Source organism: Lethenteron reissneri, chromosome 67 (assembly GCF_015708825.2).
Source record: "Lethenteron reissneri isolate LAM-NWPU_2019-01 chromosome 67, ASM1570882v1, whole genome shotgun sequence".
NCBI lineage: Eukaryota > Metazoa > Chordata > Hyperoartia > Petromyzontiformes > Petromyzontidae > Lethenteron > Lethenteron reissneri.
The window spans coordinates 5,826,581-5,839,873 of record NC_083845.1 but is presented as its reverse complement, the minus strand read 5'-3'; the positions used below and the strand labels follow the sequence as shown (position 1 = coordinate 5,839,873).

General features: G+C 55.8%; 1 protein-coding gene across 3 annotated transcripts in view; it reads right to left on the bottom strand.

Moving 5' to 3' along the window:
- The window catches only part of LOC133360146 (coiled-coil domain-containing protein 180-like), a 91,698-nt gene that overhangs the window by 61,636 nt on the left and 16,769 nt on the right, over positions 1-13,293 (bottom strand). For all 3 annotated transcript variants that reach the window (XM_061578733.1, XM_061578735.1, XM_061578734.1), the window contains exons 12-16: positions 11,212-11,300; positions 10,090-10,215; positions 7,643-7,816; positions 5,306-5,421; positions 1,993-2,110 (exon numbers count right to left, since the gene is read on the bottom strand). In XM_061578733.1, the coding sequence (XP_061434717.1) occupies positions 1,993-2,110; positions 5,306-5,421; positions 7,643-7,816; positions 10,090-10,215; positions 11,212-11,300 (623 nt within the window). The remainder of the gene's footprint in view (positions 1-1,992; positions 2,111-5,305; positions 5,422-7,642; positions 7,817-10,089; positions 10,216-11,211; positions 11,301-13,293) is intronic.

The window sequence follows — 13,293 nt, the reverse complement described above, 5'->3', positions numbered from 1 at the left end:
TGCCCATAGACTCAACACTGCCCATAGACTAACACTGCACATAGACTCAACACTGCCCATAGACTCAACACTGCCCATAGACTAACACTGCCCATAGACTCAACACTGCCCATAGACTAACACTGCCCATAGACTCAACACTGCCCATAGACTAACACTGCCCATAGACTCAACACTGCCCATAGACTAACACTGCACATAGACTCACACTGCCCATAGACTCAACACTGCCCATAGACTAACACTGCCCATAGACTCAACACTGCCCATAGACTAACACTGCCCATAGACTCAACACTGCCCATAGACTCAACACTGCCCATAGACTCAACACTGCCCATAGACTAACACTGCCCATAGACTAACACTGCCCATAGACTCAACACTGCCCATAGACTCAACACTGCCCATAGACTCAACACTGCCCATCGACTCAACACTGCCCATAGACTCAACACTACCCACAGACTCAACACTGCCCATAGACTCAACACTACCCATAGACTCAACACTACCTATAGACTCAACACTGCCCATAGACTCAACACTACCCATAGACTCAACACTACCTATAGACTCAACACTGCCCATAGACTCAACACTACCCACAGACTCAACACTACTCATAGACTCAACACTGCCCATAGACTCAACACTACTCATAGACTCAACACTACTCATAGACTCAACACTGCCCATAGACATTGCAATCGTAAATCGCCACTGCCGTTCACAGCCCCGGCCACTAACTGGTCACAGGGTTGTAGTGAAGTTGGGCAACCGCTGTGCCACCCCTCGTCTTAGTAAACCTCGCACAGAGTTAGACTGATGGCCTTAATCTAAGTTGTCTTGTGGTTGTTGTTGTTGGTTGTTTGACTTGCATCCCACTGGGATTTTTGCACACAGCGTTGGTGTATACGGTGCTTTTTTTCTGCAATATTTTGCTGTCTTTTCTTGGATTTTCTGTTTGCACTTAGTCACATATTCACTTTAAGATGTTTTCTTGTTCATGTTTTTTTTTGTTTGTTGCGGTTGCACCCGATTCAAGAGCCGAATGGCTCACAGGGCTATACCTAATACATGAACTTGAACTCGAACCCACAATGGGGACGCATGCGACACCGAACTATGCCATGCTGCCTTGAGCGTGGTGGGAATGGGGAGCGGTCGCACAGCGATTGCCGTGTCGCGCTACGAAGCCAGCGGCCCCGAGCTCTGTGTCCGGTGACGACCAATAACAACAGTGACAGCGAATAAATGAACTGATCCTAGGCCTCCCTTAGGTCGAATCAGCCTCAAATGAGTACCCGGTGTGGTGTGTACACATCGACACTGGGGAGACAAAGGCGGCCGGGCGTAGTGTTAGCCACCTACCCTACCGTGTGACGTGCCGACCTTCATAGGTGCTGCTCGCTAACAGCACTTGCACCAAAAGTGTGTTCAAGACTTTGAGTGAGTGAGCGAGCGGGTAAGGGGTTGTGTGAGCGAGTGAATGAACGGGCGAGTGGACGAGCGGGTGGACGAGCGGGTGGAAGAGCGAGTGGGTGAGTGGTCAGGTGAGTGGGTGTGCGTGTGGGTGGGCGAGTGGGTGGGCGAGTGGGTGGGTGAACGAGCGGGTGGACGAGCGGTGGAAGAGCGAGTGGGTGGGCGAGTGGGTGGGCGAGAGGTCGGATGAGTGGGTGGGGGAGTGGGTGGGCGAGTGGGTGGGCGAGTGAGTGAGTGGGCGAGAGGTCGGATGAGTGGGTGGGCGAGTGGGCGGGCGGACGAGCGGGTGGGCGAGCGGGCGAGCGGGCGGGCGGGCGGGCGAGCGGGCGAGCGATTGGGCGAGAGATCGGATGAGTGGGTGGGCGAGTGGAAGAGCGGGTGGACGAGCGGGTGGACGAGCGAGTGGGTGAGTGGTCGGGTGAGTGGGTGGGCGAGTGGGCGGGCGAGCGGGCGGGCAAGCGACTGGGCGAGTGGGTGGGCGAGTGATCAGGTGAGCGAATTGCTCACCCACTGCCGACTCTTGAAGTACTCCTGCACAGCGTGGGCATACGATTCCACCTCTTTGGCCACGGACGCCGGGTAGCCGTCCACTATTGCCACCTGCTGGCCATGGAACTCCTCGTACCTGCAACGCAAAAGGCAGCTCAGCAGTGCTCACTGATTTTTGTTACGGCTGCGTCAATGCAAACTCCAAATATACAGCAGCAGGCGTCAGGGTCGGGATCGAACCCACGACCTCCTGTATACCAGGCGAGGTAGTTAACATCTCCGAGTCACCGTGATGATGATGAGAGAGAGAGAGACACGCAAACTCCAAATATACAGCAGCAGGCGTCAGGGTCGGGATCGAACCCACGACCTCCTGTATACCAGGCGAGGTAGTTAACACCTCCGAGTCACCGTGATGATGATGAGAGAGAGAGAGACACGCAAACTCCAAATATACAGCAGCAGGCGTCAGGGTCGGGATCGAACCCACGACCTCCTGTATACCAGGCGAGGTAGTTAACATCTCCTAGCCACCGTGATGATGATGAGAGAGAGAGAGACACACAAACTCCAAATATACAGCAGCAGGCATCAGGGTCGGGATCGAACCCACGACCTCCTGCACACCAGGCGAGGTAGTTAACATCTCCTAGCCACCGTGATGATGATGAGAGAGAGACACGCAAACTCCAAATATACAGCAGCAGGCGTCAAGGTCGGGATCGAACCCACGACCACCTGCATACCAAGCGAGGTAGTTAACATCTAGCCACCGTGATGATGATGAGAGAGAGACACACAAACTCCAAATATACAGCAGCAGGCGTCAGGGTCGGGATCGAACCCACAACCTACTGTATACCAGGCGAGGTCGTTAACATCTCCTAGCCACCGTGATGACGATGATGATGAGAGACACGCAAACTCCAAATATACAGCAGCAGGCGTCAAGGTCGGGATCGAACCCACGACCTCCTGTAAACCAGGCGGGGTAGTTAACATCTCCTCGCAACCGTGATGATGTTGATGATGAGAGAGAGTCACGCAAACGCTAAATAAACAGCAGGCATCAGGGTCGGGATCGAACCCACGACCTCCGGCATACGGGGCGAGGTCGTCAACATCTCGCCACTCCACTCACTGCCGTCGATCAATCTCGTTTGGGGCAGTGGTTTATGGACCACGGTGCGTGGTCGTGCCGAGCGGAGACGCGGTGCCCAACCGAGTCGATTGGCGCTCTCTTCGTTCGAGACCGCCGGCTTGAGAGGCCCCATTTGGACCCTGGGTGGCTGCTGCCCTTTGACCCCTCAACGCCACCCAACTCGGGTCAGAAAGCGCCAACGCTTCAGGTCTCCATAATCGAGGCAACATTTTGCAGCGATGCTGCAGGGCTTGCTACCACTGTTGCGTAATCCTCATTGAGTGATTTTTCAGCAGCGGGATGTTTTATATGGGGAAGGTGGGTTCTTTTTTTTTGCTATGGTAGGATATCGGAGGAAAGCCACAAACTCCACACATTCACGCACACTCTCACCCACACACTCACACCCCCCCCACCCCACACACTCACTCACCCTCTCACCCACACACTCACACCACCCCCCCCCCACACACTCACTCTCTCACCCACACACCCCCCCACACACTCACTCACACTCTCACTCACTCTCTCACCCACACACTCACACCACATTCCCCACACACTCACTCACCCTCACCACATTCCCCACACACTCACTCACCCTCTCACCCACACACTCACACCACACCCCCCCCACACACTCACTCACCCTCTCACCCACACCCCCCCCCCCCACACACTCACTCACCCTCTCACCCACACACCCCCCCCCCCACACACTCACTCACCCTCTCACCCACACACCCCCCCCCACACACTCACTCACCCTCTCACCCACACACCCCCCCCACACACTCACTCACCCTCTCACCCACACACCCCCCCCACACACTCACTCACCCTCTCACCCACACACCCCCCCCCACACACTCACTCACCCTCTCACCCACACACCCCCCCACACACTCACTCACCCTCTCACCCACACACCCCCCCACACACTCACTCACACTCTCAACTCTCTCACCCACACACTCACACCACATTCCCCACACACTCACTCACCCTCTCACCCACACACTCACACCACACCCCCCCACACACTCACTCACCCTCTCACCCACACACCCCCCCCACACACTCACTCACCCTCTCACCCACACACCCCCCCCACACACTAACTCACCCTCTCACCCACACACCCCCCCCCACACACTCACTCACCCTCTCACCCACACACCCCCCCCCACACACTCACTCACACTCTCACCCACACACCCCCCCCACACACTCACTCACCCTCTCACCCACACACCCCCCCCACACACTCACTCACCCTCTCACCCACACACCCCCCACACACTCACTCACCCTCTCACCCACACACCCCCCCCCACACACTCACTCACACTCTCACCCACACACCCCCCCCCACACACTCACTCACACTCTCACCCACACACCCCCCCACACACTCACTCACCCTCTCACCCACACACCCCCCCCCCACACACTCACTCACACTCTCACCCACACACCCCCCCCCCACACACTCACTCACACTCTCACCCACACACCCCCCCACACACTCACTCACCCTCTCACCCACACACCCCCCCCACACACTCACTCACACTCTCACCCACACACCCCCCCCACACACTCACTCACACTCTCACCCACACACCCCCCCCCACACACTCACTCACACTCTCACCCACACACCCCCCCCACACACTCACCCACACACTCACACCACACCCCCCCCCCCCCCACACACTCACCATGGCGGAGGGCGACTGCCTCCACATTCCCAGCAGGCAGCGGTCCTTCACGAGCCTCCTCCCACCACACACTCAACACTGACTCACACTGCAGAACAGGGAGTAAGAGAAGACCTCCAAACTCCACACAGAGAGGTGCACCCGAGTCACGGAATCAAACCCGGTCCCTTGTTGCTGCGAGGAGGGCACGAGCGTCACCACCGCGCGCCAACGTCGAACGACCCTGTGACCTTTCGATTTAAAGCTTTCGTGACTGCAGGGACTCATTCAGACTCTGTCTCCTCGACAGACCTGTTCTCCACATGAGGACGGCTGCTCATTCAGACTGTCTTCTCGACAGACCTGTTCTCCACCTTAGGGCGGCTGCTTGCGTTGTGGCCGAAACGTCGTGAGAATTATTTTATTATGTTTTATTTTTATTATTTTATTATTTCCATTCTACGTGACTTTACCCTGTGACCCTTACCCTGACTTGATGGAGTCCAGCTTGCCGAGGGCTCTCTGCAGGCTGGCCTCCAACGCCTGCTCAGAGCTCTCCTGTCTCAGCTGATCCATCAGCAGGTCCAGACTCGCCTCCTTCGCCTAACGCGGAGGGGCGGGGGGAGGTGGCAACCAAGATGACGAAGAAGAGACTTTTTTAAATCCTTTATATTAAGTTCACTTGCGTGCTTGCTTGCGCGCTTATGACCGTGCAAATCTTTCGGTCGTTTTTTAACCCACTTCCCGTGATCCAATCGAGCTGACATTTTGCACACAGACTCGTTGTGTGTGACAATTAATTTTCGTGACATTTTTTTTCCAAAATTTTCCACTTTTTAGGAAAAAATTTATTATATTTAATTACCAATTGCTTCATACTGGCAGACAATCATCTGACCCATAGGTGGCAGCCATCTCAAGCCAGAGGACGAGAGGACTCTAGCCGCCACGCATATAAAGGATTTATAGTGAAAAACTTTGTTTTTACGGGTTAATTTTTATTTGTGGTGAATACGAAACGGTGGCCGGCCACGAAGCGGTCCGTGAAAGAGCCACAGGTGGCCAGACCCCCTGTCCACGGTGAACTGGACTTCCGTGGTCAGGGGGTCGCCAACCAGGATGACAAAAAAAACACCAAAAAAATTTTCAAGAGCTGCCACCGCAGTCCATAAAAGAGCCACCCGCACGCGGCTCCAGAGACGGAGGTTGACGACCCCCCCCCTACCCCCCCCCCCCCCCCGGGCTGAGTGCATATCGATTATGGCTCGGAACAGCAAATAGCCAGCGGGGGGGGGGGACCACCACCACCCCCGCTGTAAGGATCCCCATGGCACTGGCTTGGAGACGACGATGAGAATGACGATGACGCAGACAGCGGGGCGGAGTGGTGATGGGAGCGGGGGTGGAGTGGTGATGGGAGGGGGGTGGAGAGGTGATGGGAGCGGTGGTGGAGTGGTGATGGGAGCGGTGGTGGAGTGGTGAAGGGAGCGGTGGTGGAGTGGTGATGGGAGCGGTGGTGGAGTGGTGATGGGAGCGGTGGTGGAGTGGTGATGGGAGCGGTGGTGGAGTGGTGATGGGAGCGGTGGTGGAGTGGTGATGGGAGCGGTGGTGGAGGGGTGATGGGAGCGGTGGTGGAGTGGTGATGGGAGCGGTGGTGGAGTGGTCAAGGGAGCGGTGGTGGAGTGGTGATGGGAGCGGGGGTGGAGTGGTGATGGGAGGGGTGTGGAGAGGTGATGGGAGCGGTGGTGGAGAGGTGAAGGGAGCGGTGGTGGAGTGGTGATGGGAGCGGTGGTGGAGTGGTGAAGGGAGCGGTGGTGGAGAGGTCAAGGGAGCGGTGGTGGAGTGGTGATGGGAGCGGGGGTGGAGTGGTGATGGGAGCGGTGGTGGAGTGGTGAAGGGAGCGGTGGTGGAGAGGTGAAGGGAGCGGTGGTGGAGAGGTGAAGGGAGCGGTGGTGGAGTGGTGAAGGGAGCGGTGGTGGAGAGGTGAAGGGAGCGGTGGTGGAGAGGTGAAGGGAGCGGTGGTGGAGTGGTGAAGGGAGCGGTGGTGGAGTGGTGATGGGAGCGGTGGTGGAGTGGTGAAGGGAGCGGTGGTGGAGTGGTGATGGGAGCGGTGGTGGAGTGGTGATGGGAGCGGTGGTGGAGAGGTGATGGGAGCGGTGGTGGAGTGGTGAAGGGAGCGGTGGTGGAGTGGTGATGGGAGCGGTGGTGGAGTGGTGAAGGGAGCGGTGGTGGAGTGGTGAAGGGAGCGGTGGTGGATTGGTGAAGGGAGCGGTGGTGGAGAGGTGAAGGGAGCGGTGGTGGATTGGTGAAGGGAGCAGTGGTGGAGAGGTGAAGGGAGCGGTGGTGGAGAGGTGATGGGAGCGGTGGTGGAGAGGTGATGGGAGCGGTGGTGGAGTGGTGATGGGAGCGGTGGTGGAGAGGTGATGGGAGCGGTGGTGGAGTGGTGATGGGAGCGGTGGTGGAGAGGTGATGGGAGCGGTGGTGGAGAGGTGATGGGAGCGGTGGTGGAGAGGTGATGGGAGCGGTGGTGGAGTGGTGATGGGAGCGGTGGTGGAGAGGTGATGGGAGCGGTGGTGGAGAGGTGATGGGAGCGGTGGTGGAGGAACAGAGCCGGGAGAATGCAAACAAACAACACCAACATCATCGCGGCTGAGGTTTGGCCAGGGGGGCGGGGGGGGGGGAGGTCGGCAACACAAAAAAAATTAATTCAAATTAAAAAAAAGGACTCCAGAGCCCGCAATGCATTGTGGTGAATACGAGACGGTGGTGGGTGCCTAATGAATAAACTGGTCCTCCGTGGTCAGGGGTCGGCGACGAGGCCCACCTGGTTGGCCATGTCGTGCTCCCTGCGCGACGCTTCCATCCTGTCCCTTAGCCGCGCGTCCCGCCGCGCCAGCTGCTCCACGTGGCGCTCCCAGAGCCGCGCCGCCCCGCGGGCGAAGGCAGCGAGCTGGCGGCTCCGTGACGCCGCGCGGCGCGCCTGCCGCTCCAGCGCTGCCTGCGCGAGGACGCACGCGGGACGGTGACGACGATGATGACGACGACGATGATGATGACGGTGATGACGATGATGATGGGGATGACGATGATGATTACGATGATGATGATGACGGTGATGACGACGATGATGACGACGGTGATGACGACAGTAATGATGACGGTGATGGCAACGATGATGATGATGATAATGGGGATGACGATGATGATTACGATGATGATGCTGACGGTGATGACGATGATGATGACAACGACGATGGCGATGATGATGACGGTGATGACGATGATGATGGGGATGACGATGATGATTACGATGATGATGATGACGGTGATGACGACGATGATGACGACGGTGATGACGACAGTAATGATGACGGTGATGGCAACGATGATGATGATGATGATAATGGGGATGACGATGATGATTACGATGATGATGATGACGGTGATGACGATGATGATGACGACGACGATGGCGATGATGATGATCACGAAGACAATGATGATGGCGACGACGACGATGATGACGACGACGACGACGACGATGACGATGGCGACGATGATGACGATGATGACGGTGATGATGATGACGGTGATGATGATGATGATGACGACGACGACGACGACGATGATGATGGCGATGACAATGATGACGATGATGATGACGACGACGATGGCGACGACGATGATGATGATGGCGATGACAACAAGGACGACAATGATGATGGCAATAATGATGATCGCGACGACAATGACAACAACGATGATGACGATGATGATGTCAGAGATGACAATGACGATGATAATAATGATGATGGTGATGACGACAATAATAATGATGGCGATGATGACAATGATGATGATGACGACGATGATGATGGCGATGACAACGATGATGACAATGATGATAGCGATGACGATGACGATGATGATGGCAATGACGATGCCGATGACAATGATGATGATGATGGCGATGACGACGACGATGACGATGATGATGGCAATGACAACGACGACGACAATGATGATGCCGATGACGATGACACGCATGACAACATCAGTGCCGGGCAGACAAAGGGGCCGTCCATAAATGACGTCACGCGATTTTGGACGATTTTTGACCCCCCCCCCCCCTCGTCACACGGCGTCACAAAAAGTCAGACCCCCCCTCAAATATGACGTCACAAAACTCTGCCCCCCCCCCCCCAAAACCATATTTCCATTTTGAAAATAAAACACGCTTCAAATCGCTTTACACTATTATCAGTGTAATGCGTATTTAAGTATTTTATGTGGTGCTGCACTCTGATGTTGTAGGAGTGTTGTTATAACAATTAGTGTTGTTATAACAATTCAATATTTATTTCAAGTTGCGCATTTTGATGTGACGTCACATTTCTCAAACCCCCCCCCCCCCTCGTCACACATCGTCAGAAATGTCTGACCCCCCCCACCCACCTAGGTGCGTGACGTCATTTATGGACGGCCCCAAAGGCGGCCGGACGTACTGCCAACCAGCCACCCCACATCGGTGCGCCGTGCCGGCCTTAATAGGTGCTCGCTAACAGCACTCGCCCGCCCCGGCGGTCCGTTAATGGCTACGCGGCAGAGGTCGCAACCGGGTACCCGATACCCGTACCCTACCCGATACCCGACTACCCGTACCCGGCCGGGTACGGGTAGCCGTTTGCGACCCTGGTGCGGCCGGGTACGGGTAGACCGTGAGTCACTGGTGAGCAACCGTTTGTCACTCATTTCCCAACGTCTTGTCTCTTCTGACGATTCAAGTTCCTAGAATCAACCCACCCACGCCTGCAACGTGGCTTCATCCCAGAGGTTGCAATCGGGTACCCGATACCCGTACCCTACCCGTACCCGGCCGGGTACGGGTAGGGTACGGGTACGGCCGGGTACGGGAATTGGTACCCGTTTGCGACCCTGGTGCGGCCGGGTACGGGTAGACCGTGAGTCACTGGTGAGTCACCGTTTGTCACTCATTTCCCAACGTCTTGTCTCTTCTCACAATTCAAGTTCCTAGAATCAACCCACCCGCGCCTGCAACGTGGCTTCATCCCAGAGGTCGCAATCAGGTACCCGTACCCAGCCGTACCCTACCCGTACCCAGCCGGGTACGGGTAGGGTACGGGTACGGCCGGGTACGGGTACCCATTTGCGACCCTGGTGCGGCCGGGTACGGGTACGGGTAAGGAATCAAAACCCGTTTGCGACCTCTGCTACGTGTCCGGGGCTAGCTTCGCCCTTGTTTGTCCGCACCTCCACGGAGGCGAGCTCCTCCTCGTAGCCCCTCTGGCGCTCCCCCACCAGCGGCAGCAGGTGATGCCGCACCAGCTCCCAGGCCTCCTCCTCGCCCGCACAGACGCCACTCGCCACCAGGTCGAGCTGCGTACACGCGCAGGAAGTCGTCACCCACGGCACGCGACACTCTCACCGGTGTGTGCCCTTGACTCTCCGCTGCGGCGGGCAGTGGTTGGTGGCCGTGGCCACACCGCCACCCAAATGGCAGACCGGCCACACCGCCGACCGAACAGCGTGGCGGCCACACCGCCAACTGAACAGGGGTTAGGCCACACCGCCAACTGAACAGAGGTTAGGCCACACCGCCGACTGAACAGGGGTTAGACCACACCGCCAACTGAACAGGGGGCAGGTCACACCGCCAACTGAACAGGCCACACCGCCGACTGAACAGGGGGTAGGCCACACCGCCGACTGAACAGGCCACACCGCCGACTGAACAGGGGGCCAGCCACACCGCCGACTGAACAGGGGGCAGGCCACACCGCCAACCGAACAGGGGGCAGGCCACACCACCGACTGTTGCGATGGCTTTGGAAATGTTTGCGACGGCGTCGAAGAGCAATACCTCTCAGCAGCATCTGCGGCCTGCCCGCGTGTCCATCCTAGTGTCGGGGTGTCAGGGGAAGGATTCCCACCAATGGGAGGGGGAGTGGGACGGTGACAGGAGAAGGGGGAGGAGCAGGCGAGGAGATATAAGGGAGAGAGAACGGGCGGGAAGAGGGGGTCGAGATTGGGACAGCTGGGGACAGGTGTGGATGGGAGGAAAGGAATAAAAGACGAACCCCCTGCAACCGTGTGTCGGCTCTCCTTTGCATAAGCTTGAGTGGCGGAACTTTTAGTTTGCTACTTCCTGGCTGATGTAGATGCAGAGCAACAACTACAATTCCACGTTCAGTTTGCCACTCATAATGCCAGACGCGCGAGAAGAGGACAGAGGAGGAGGGAGGAGGGAGCGGGCAGGAGGCAGGAGGAAGAAGAACATTTCGAGCGATCTTCCACGGCGCACGCAGGCAGCGTGCGATACGAGCGCAGCCGTGGCCACGTGGAGCGGGGGGCCCCCCCTCAGCCCCCCTTTACCCGGCATCGCTCCACCTCGTCCAGCTGCCGGCGGAGAGCGACCTCGGACTCGGCACGCAGCCCCTCCACGTGGCGCACGTTCAGCTCGTCTGCCGGTGGGACAGACGAACAGACAGACGAACAGACGAACAGACAGACGAACAAACAGACGAACAGATAGACGAACAGACAGACGAACAGACGAACAGACAGACGAACAAACAGACGAACAGACAGACGAACAGACAGACGAACAGACGAACAGACAGACGAACAGACAGACGAACAGACAGACGAACAGACGAACAGACAGATGAACAAACAGACAGACAGACAGACGAACAGACAGACAGACAGACAGACGAACAGACAGACGAACAGACAGACGAACAGACGAACAGACAGACGAACAGACAGACGAACAGACAGACGAACAGACACTCAGACAGACGAACAGACGAACAGACAGACGAACAGACAGACAAACAGACGACAGACGAACAGACAGACGAACGACAGACGAACAGACGAACAGACAGACGAACAAACAGACGAACAGACAGACGAACAGACAGACGAACAGACAGACGAACAAACAGACGAGCAGACAGACGAACAGACAGATAGACAGACAGACGAACAGACAGACGAACAGACGAACAGACAGACAGACAGACGAACAGACAGACAGACAAACAGACAGACGCTCGGCCAAACGGGACACGACTCCATCGCCACCACCGCCGCCCGCCACCGACTCCGTTATAATGTGCTACGGATGAAGTGTCGCTCACCCCTTTGTCAACTTCATTATCAACGTTCATGTTATTGTTGTTGTTATTGTTACGCTTGTTTACCCAGGAAAGCTTCGCTCAGTCTCAAAACTATTCGTACCATTGTATGTATGTTAAACTTCTTTCGTACCGTACGTAGCCAGCCGTGCTAATCGGAGGTGCAGTGTTGAGTCTATGGGTGGTGTTGAGTCTATGGGCAGTGTTGAGTCTATGGTGCAGTGTTGAGTCTATGGGCAGTGTTTAGTCTATGGACAGTGTTTAGTCTATGGACAGTGTTGAGTCTATGGGCAGTGTTGAGTCTATGGGTAGTGTTGAGTCTATGGGCAGTGTTGAGTCTATGGGTAGTGTTGAGTCTATGGGTAGTGTTGAGTCTATGGGTAGTGTTGAGTCTATGGGCAGTGTTGAGTCTATGGTGCAGTGTTGAGTCTATGGGTAGTGTTCGTCTATGGGCAGTGTTGAGTCTATGGGCAGTGTAGAGTCTATGGGCAGTGTAGAGTCTATGGCCAGTGTTTAGTCTATGGGTAGTGTTGAGTCTATGGGCAGTGTTGAGTCTGTGGCTAGTGTTAGCCTATAGGCAGTATGTATGTTGAACTTCCTTCACACCGTACGTAGCCAACCGTGCTAATCGGAGGTGCGGGTCAAGGACAACAACTTTTTGCCGGAGACTCGTGCCAAGTTTCCGCAGTGAAGTGCTCGATGTTACCGCTGCTGTGTGTAACCCCAATTGAGTGGACGAGCGAGCGAGACAGCGAGCGAGTGGGCTGCATCTGCGATTCACCAACTCCCGGAACTCCCCAAATGAACGGCTAAATACAGTGATACCTCGGTTCACGAACTTAATTCGTGAACTGACTCTGGTCGCGAACCGAATTTGTCGTGAACCGAGGCACATTTCCCCACAGGGTTCAATGTAAATCCGGTTAATCCGTTCTGACCTTTTTTTTTGGTTTTTGAAGCACAAAAATATGAAACAAATAACAATACACATTAGTACTGTACAGTATAGTAATGTATAAAGAGAGAACACTAACCTTGCTTAAGATGACTTCAGTAAGCACTCAAACGGGTGAACTGTACAATACAGTAAGTACAGTATTGTACAGTACAGTAGTACAGTACAGTACTGCATGTGCTAAAAAGCACACCAAAAAGCAAAAAGTCACTGAAAGTGTCTTCACAGTAGTCACAGTACTTCTTTCTGTGTCTCTTCTTCTCTCCACGATCTTCCTACAGGAAGTCACGACCATGTGACAGCCTGGAAATAGCATTAAAATGGCCGCGGCTCCTGTTCGTGAACCGAAGCGGAGTT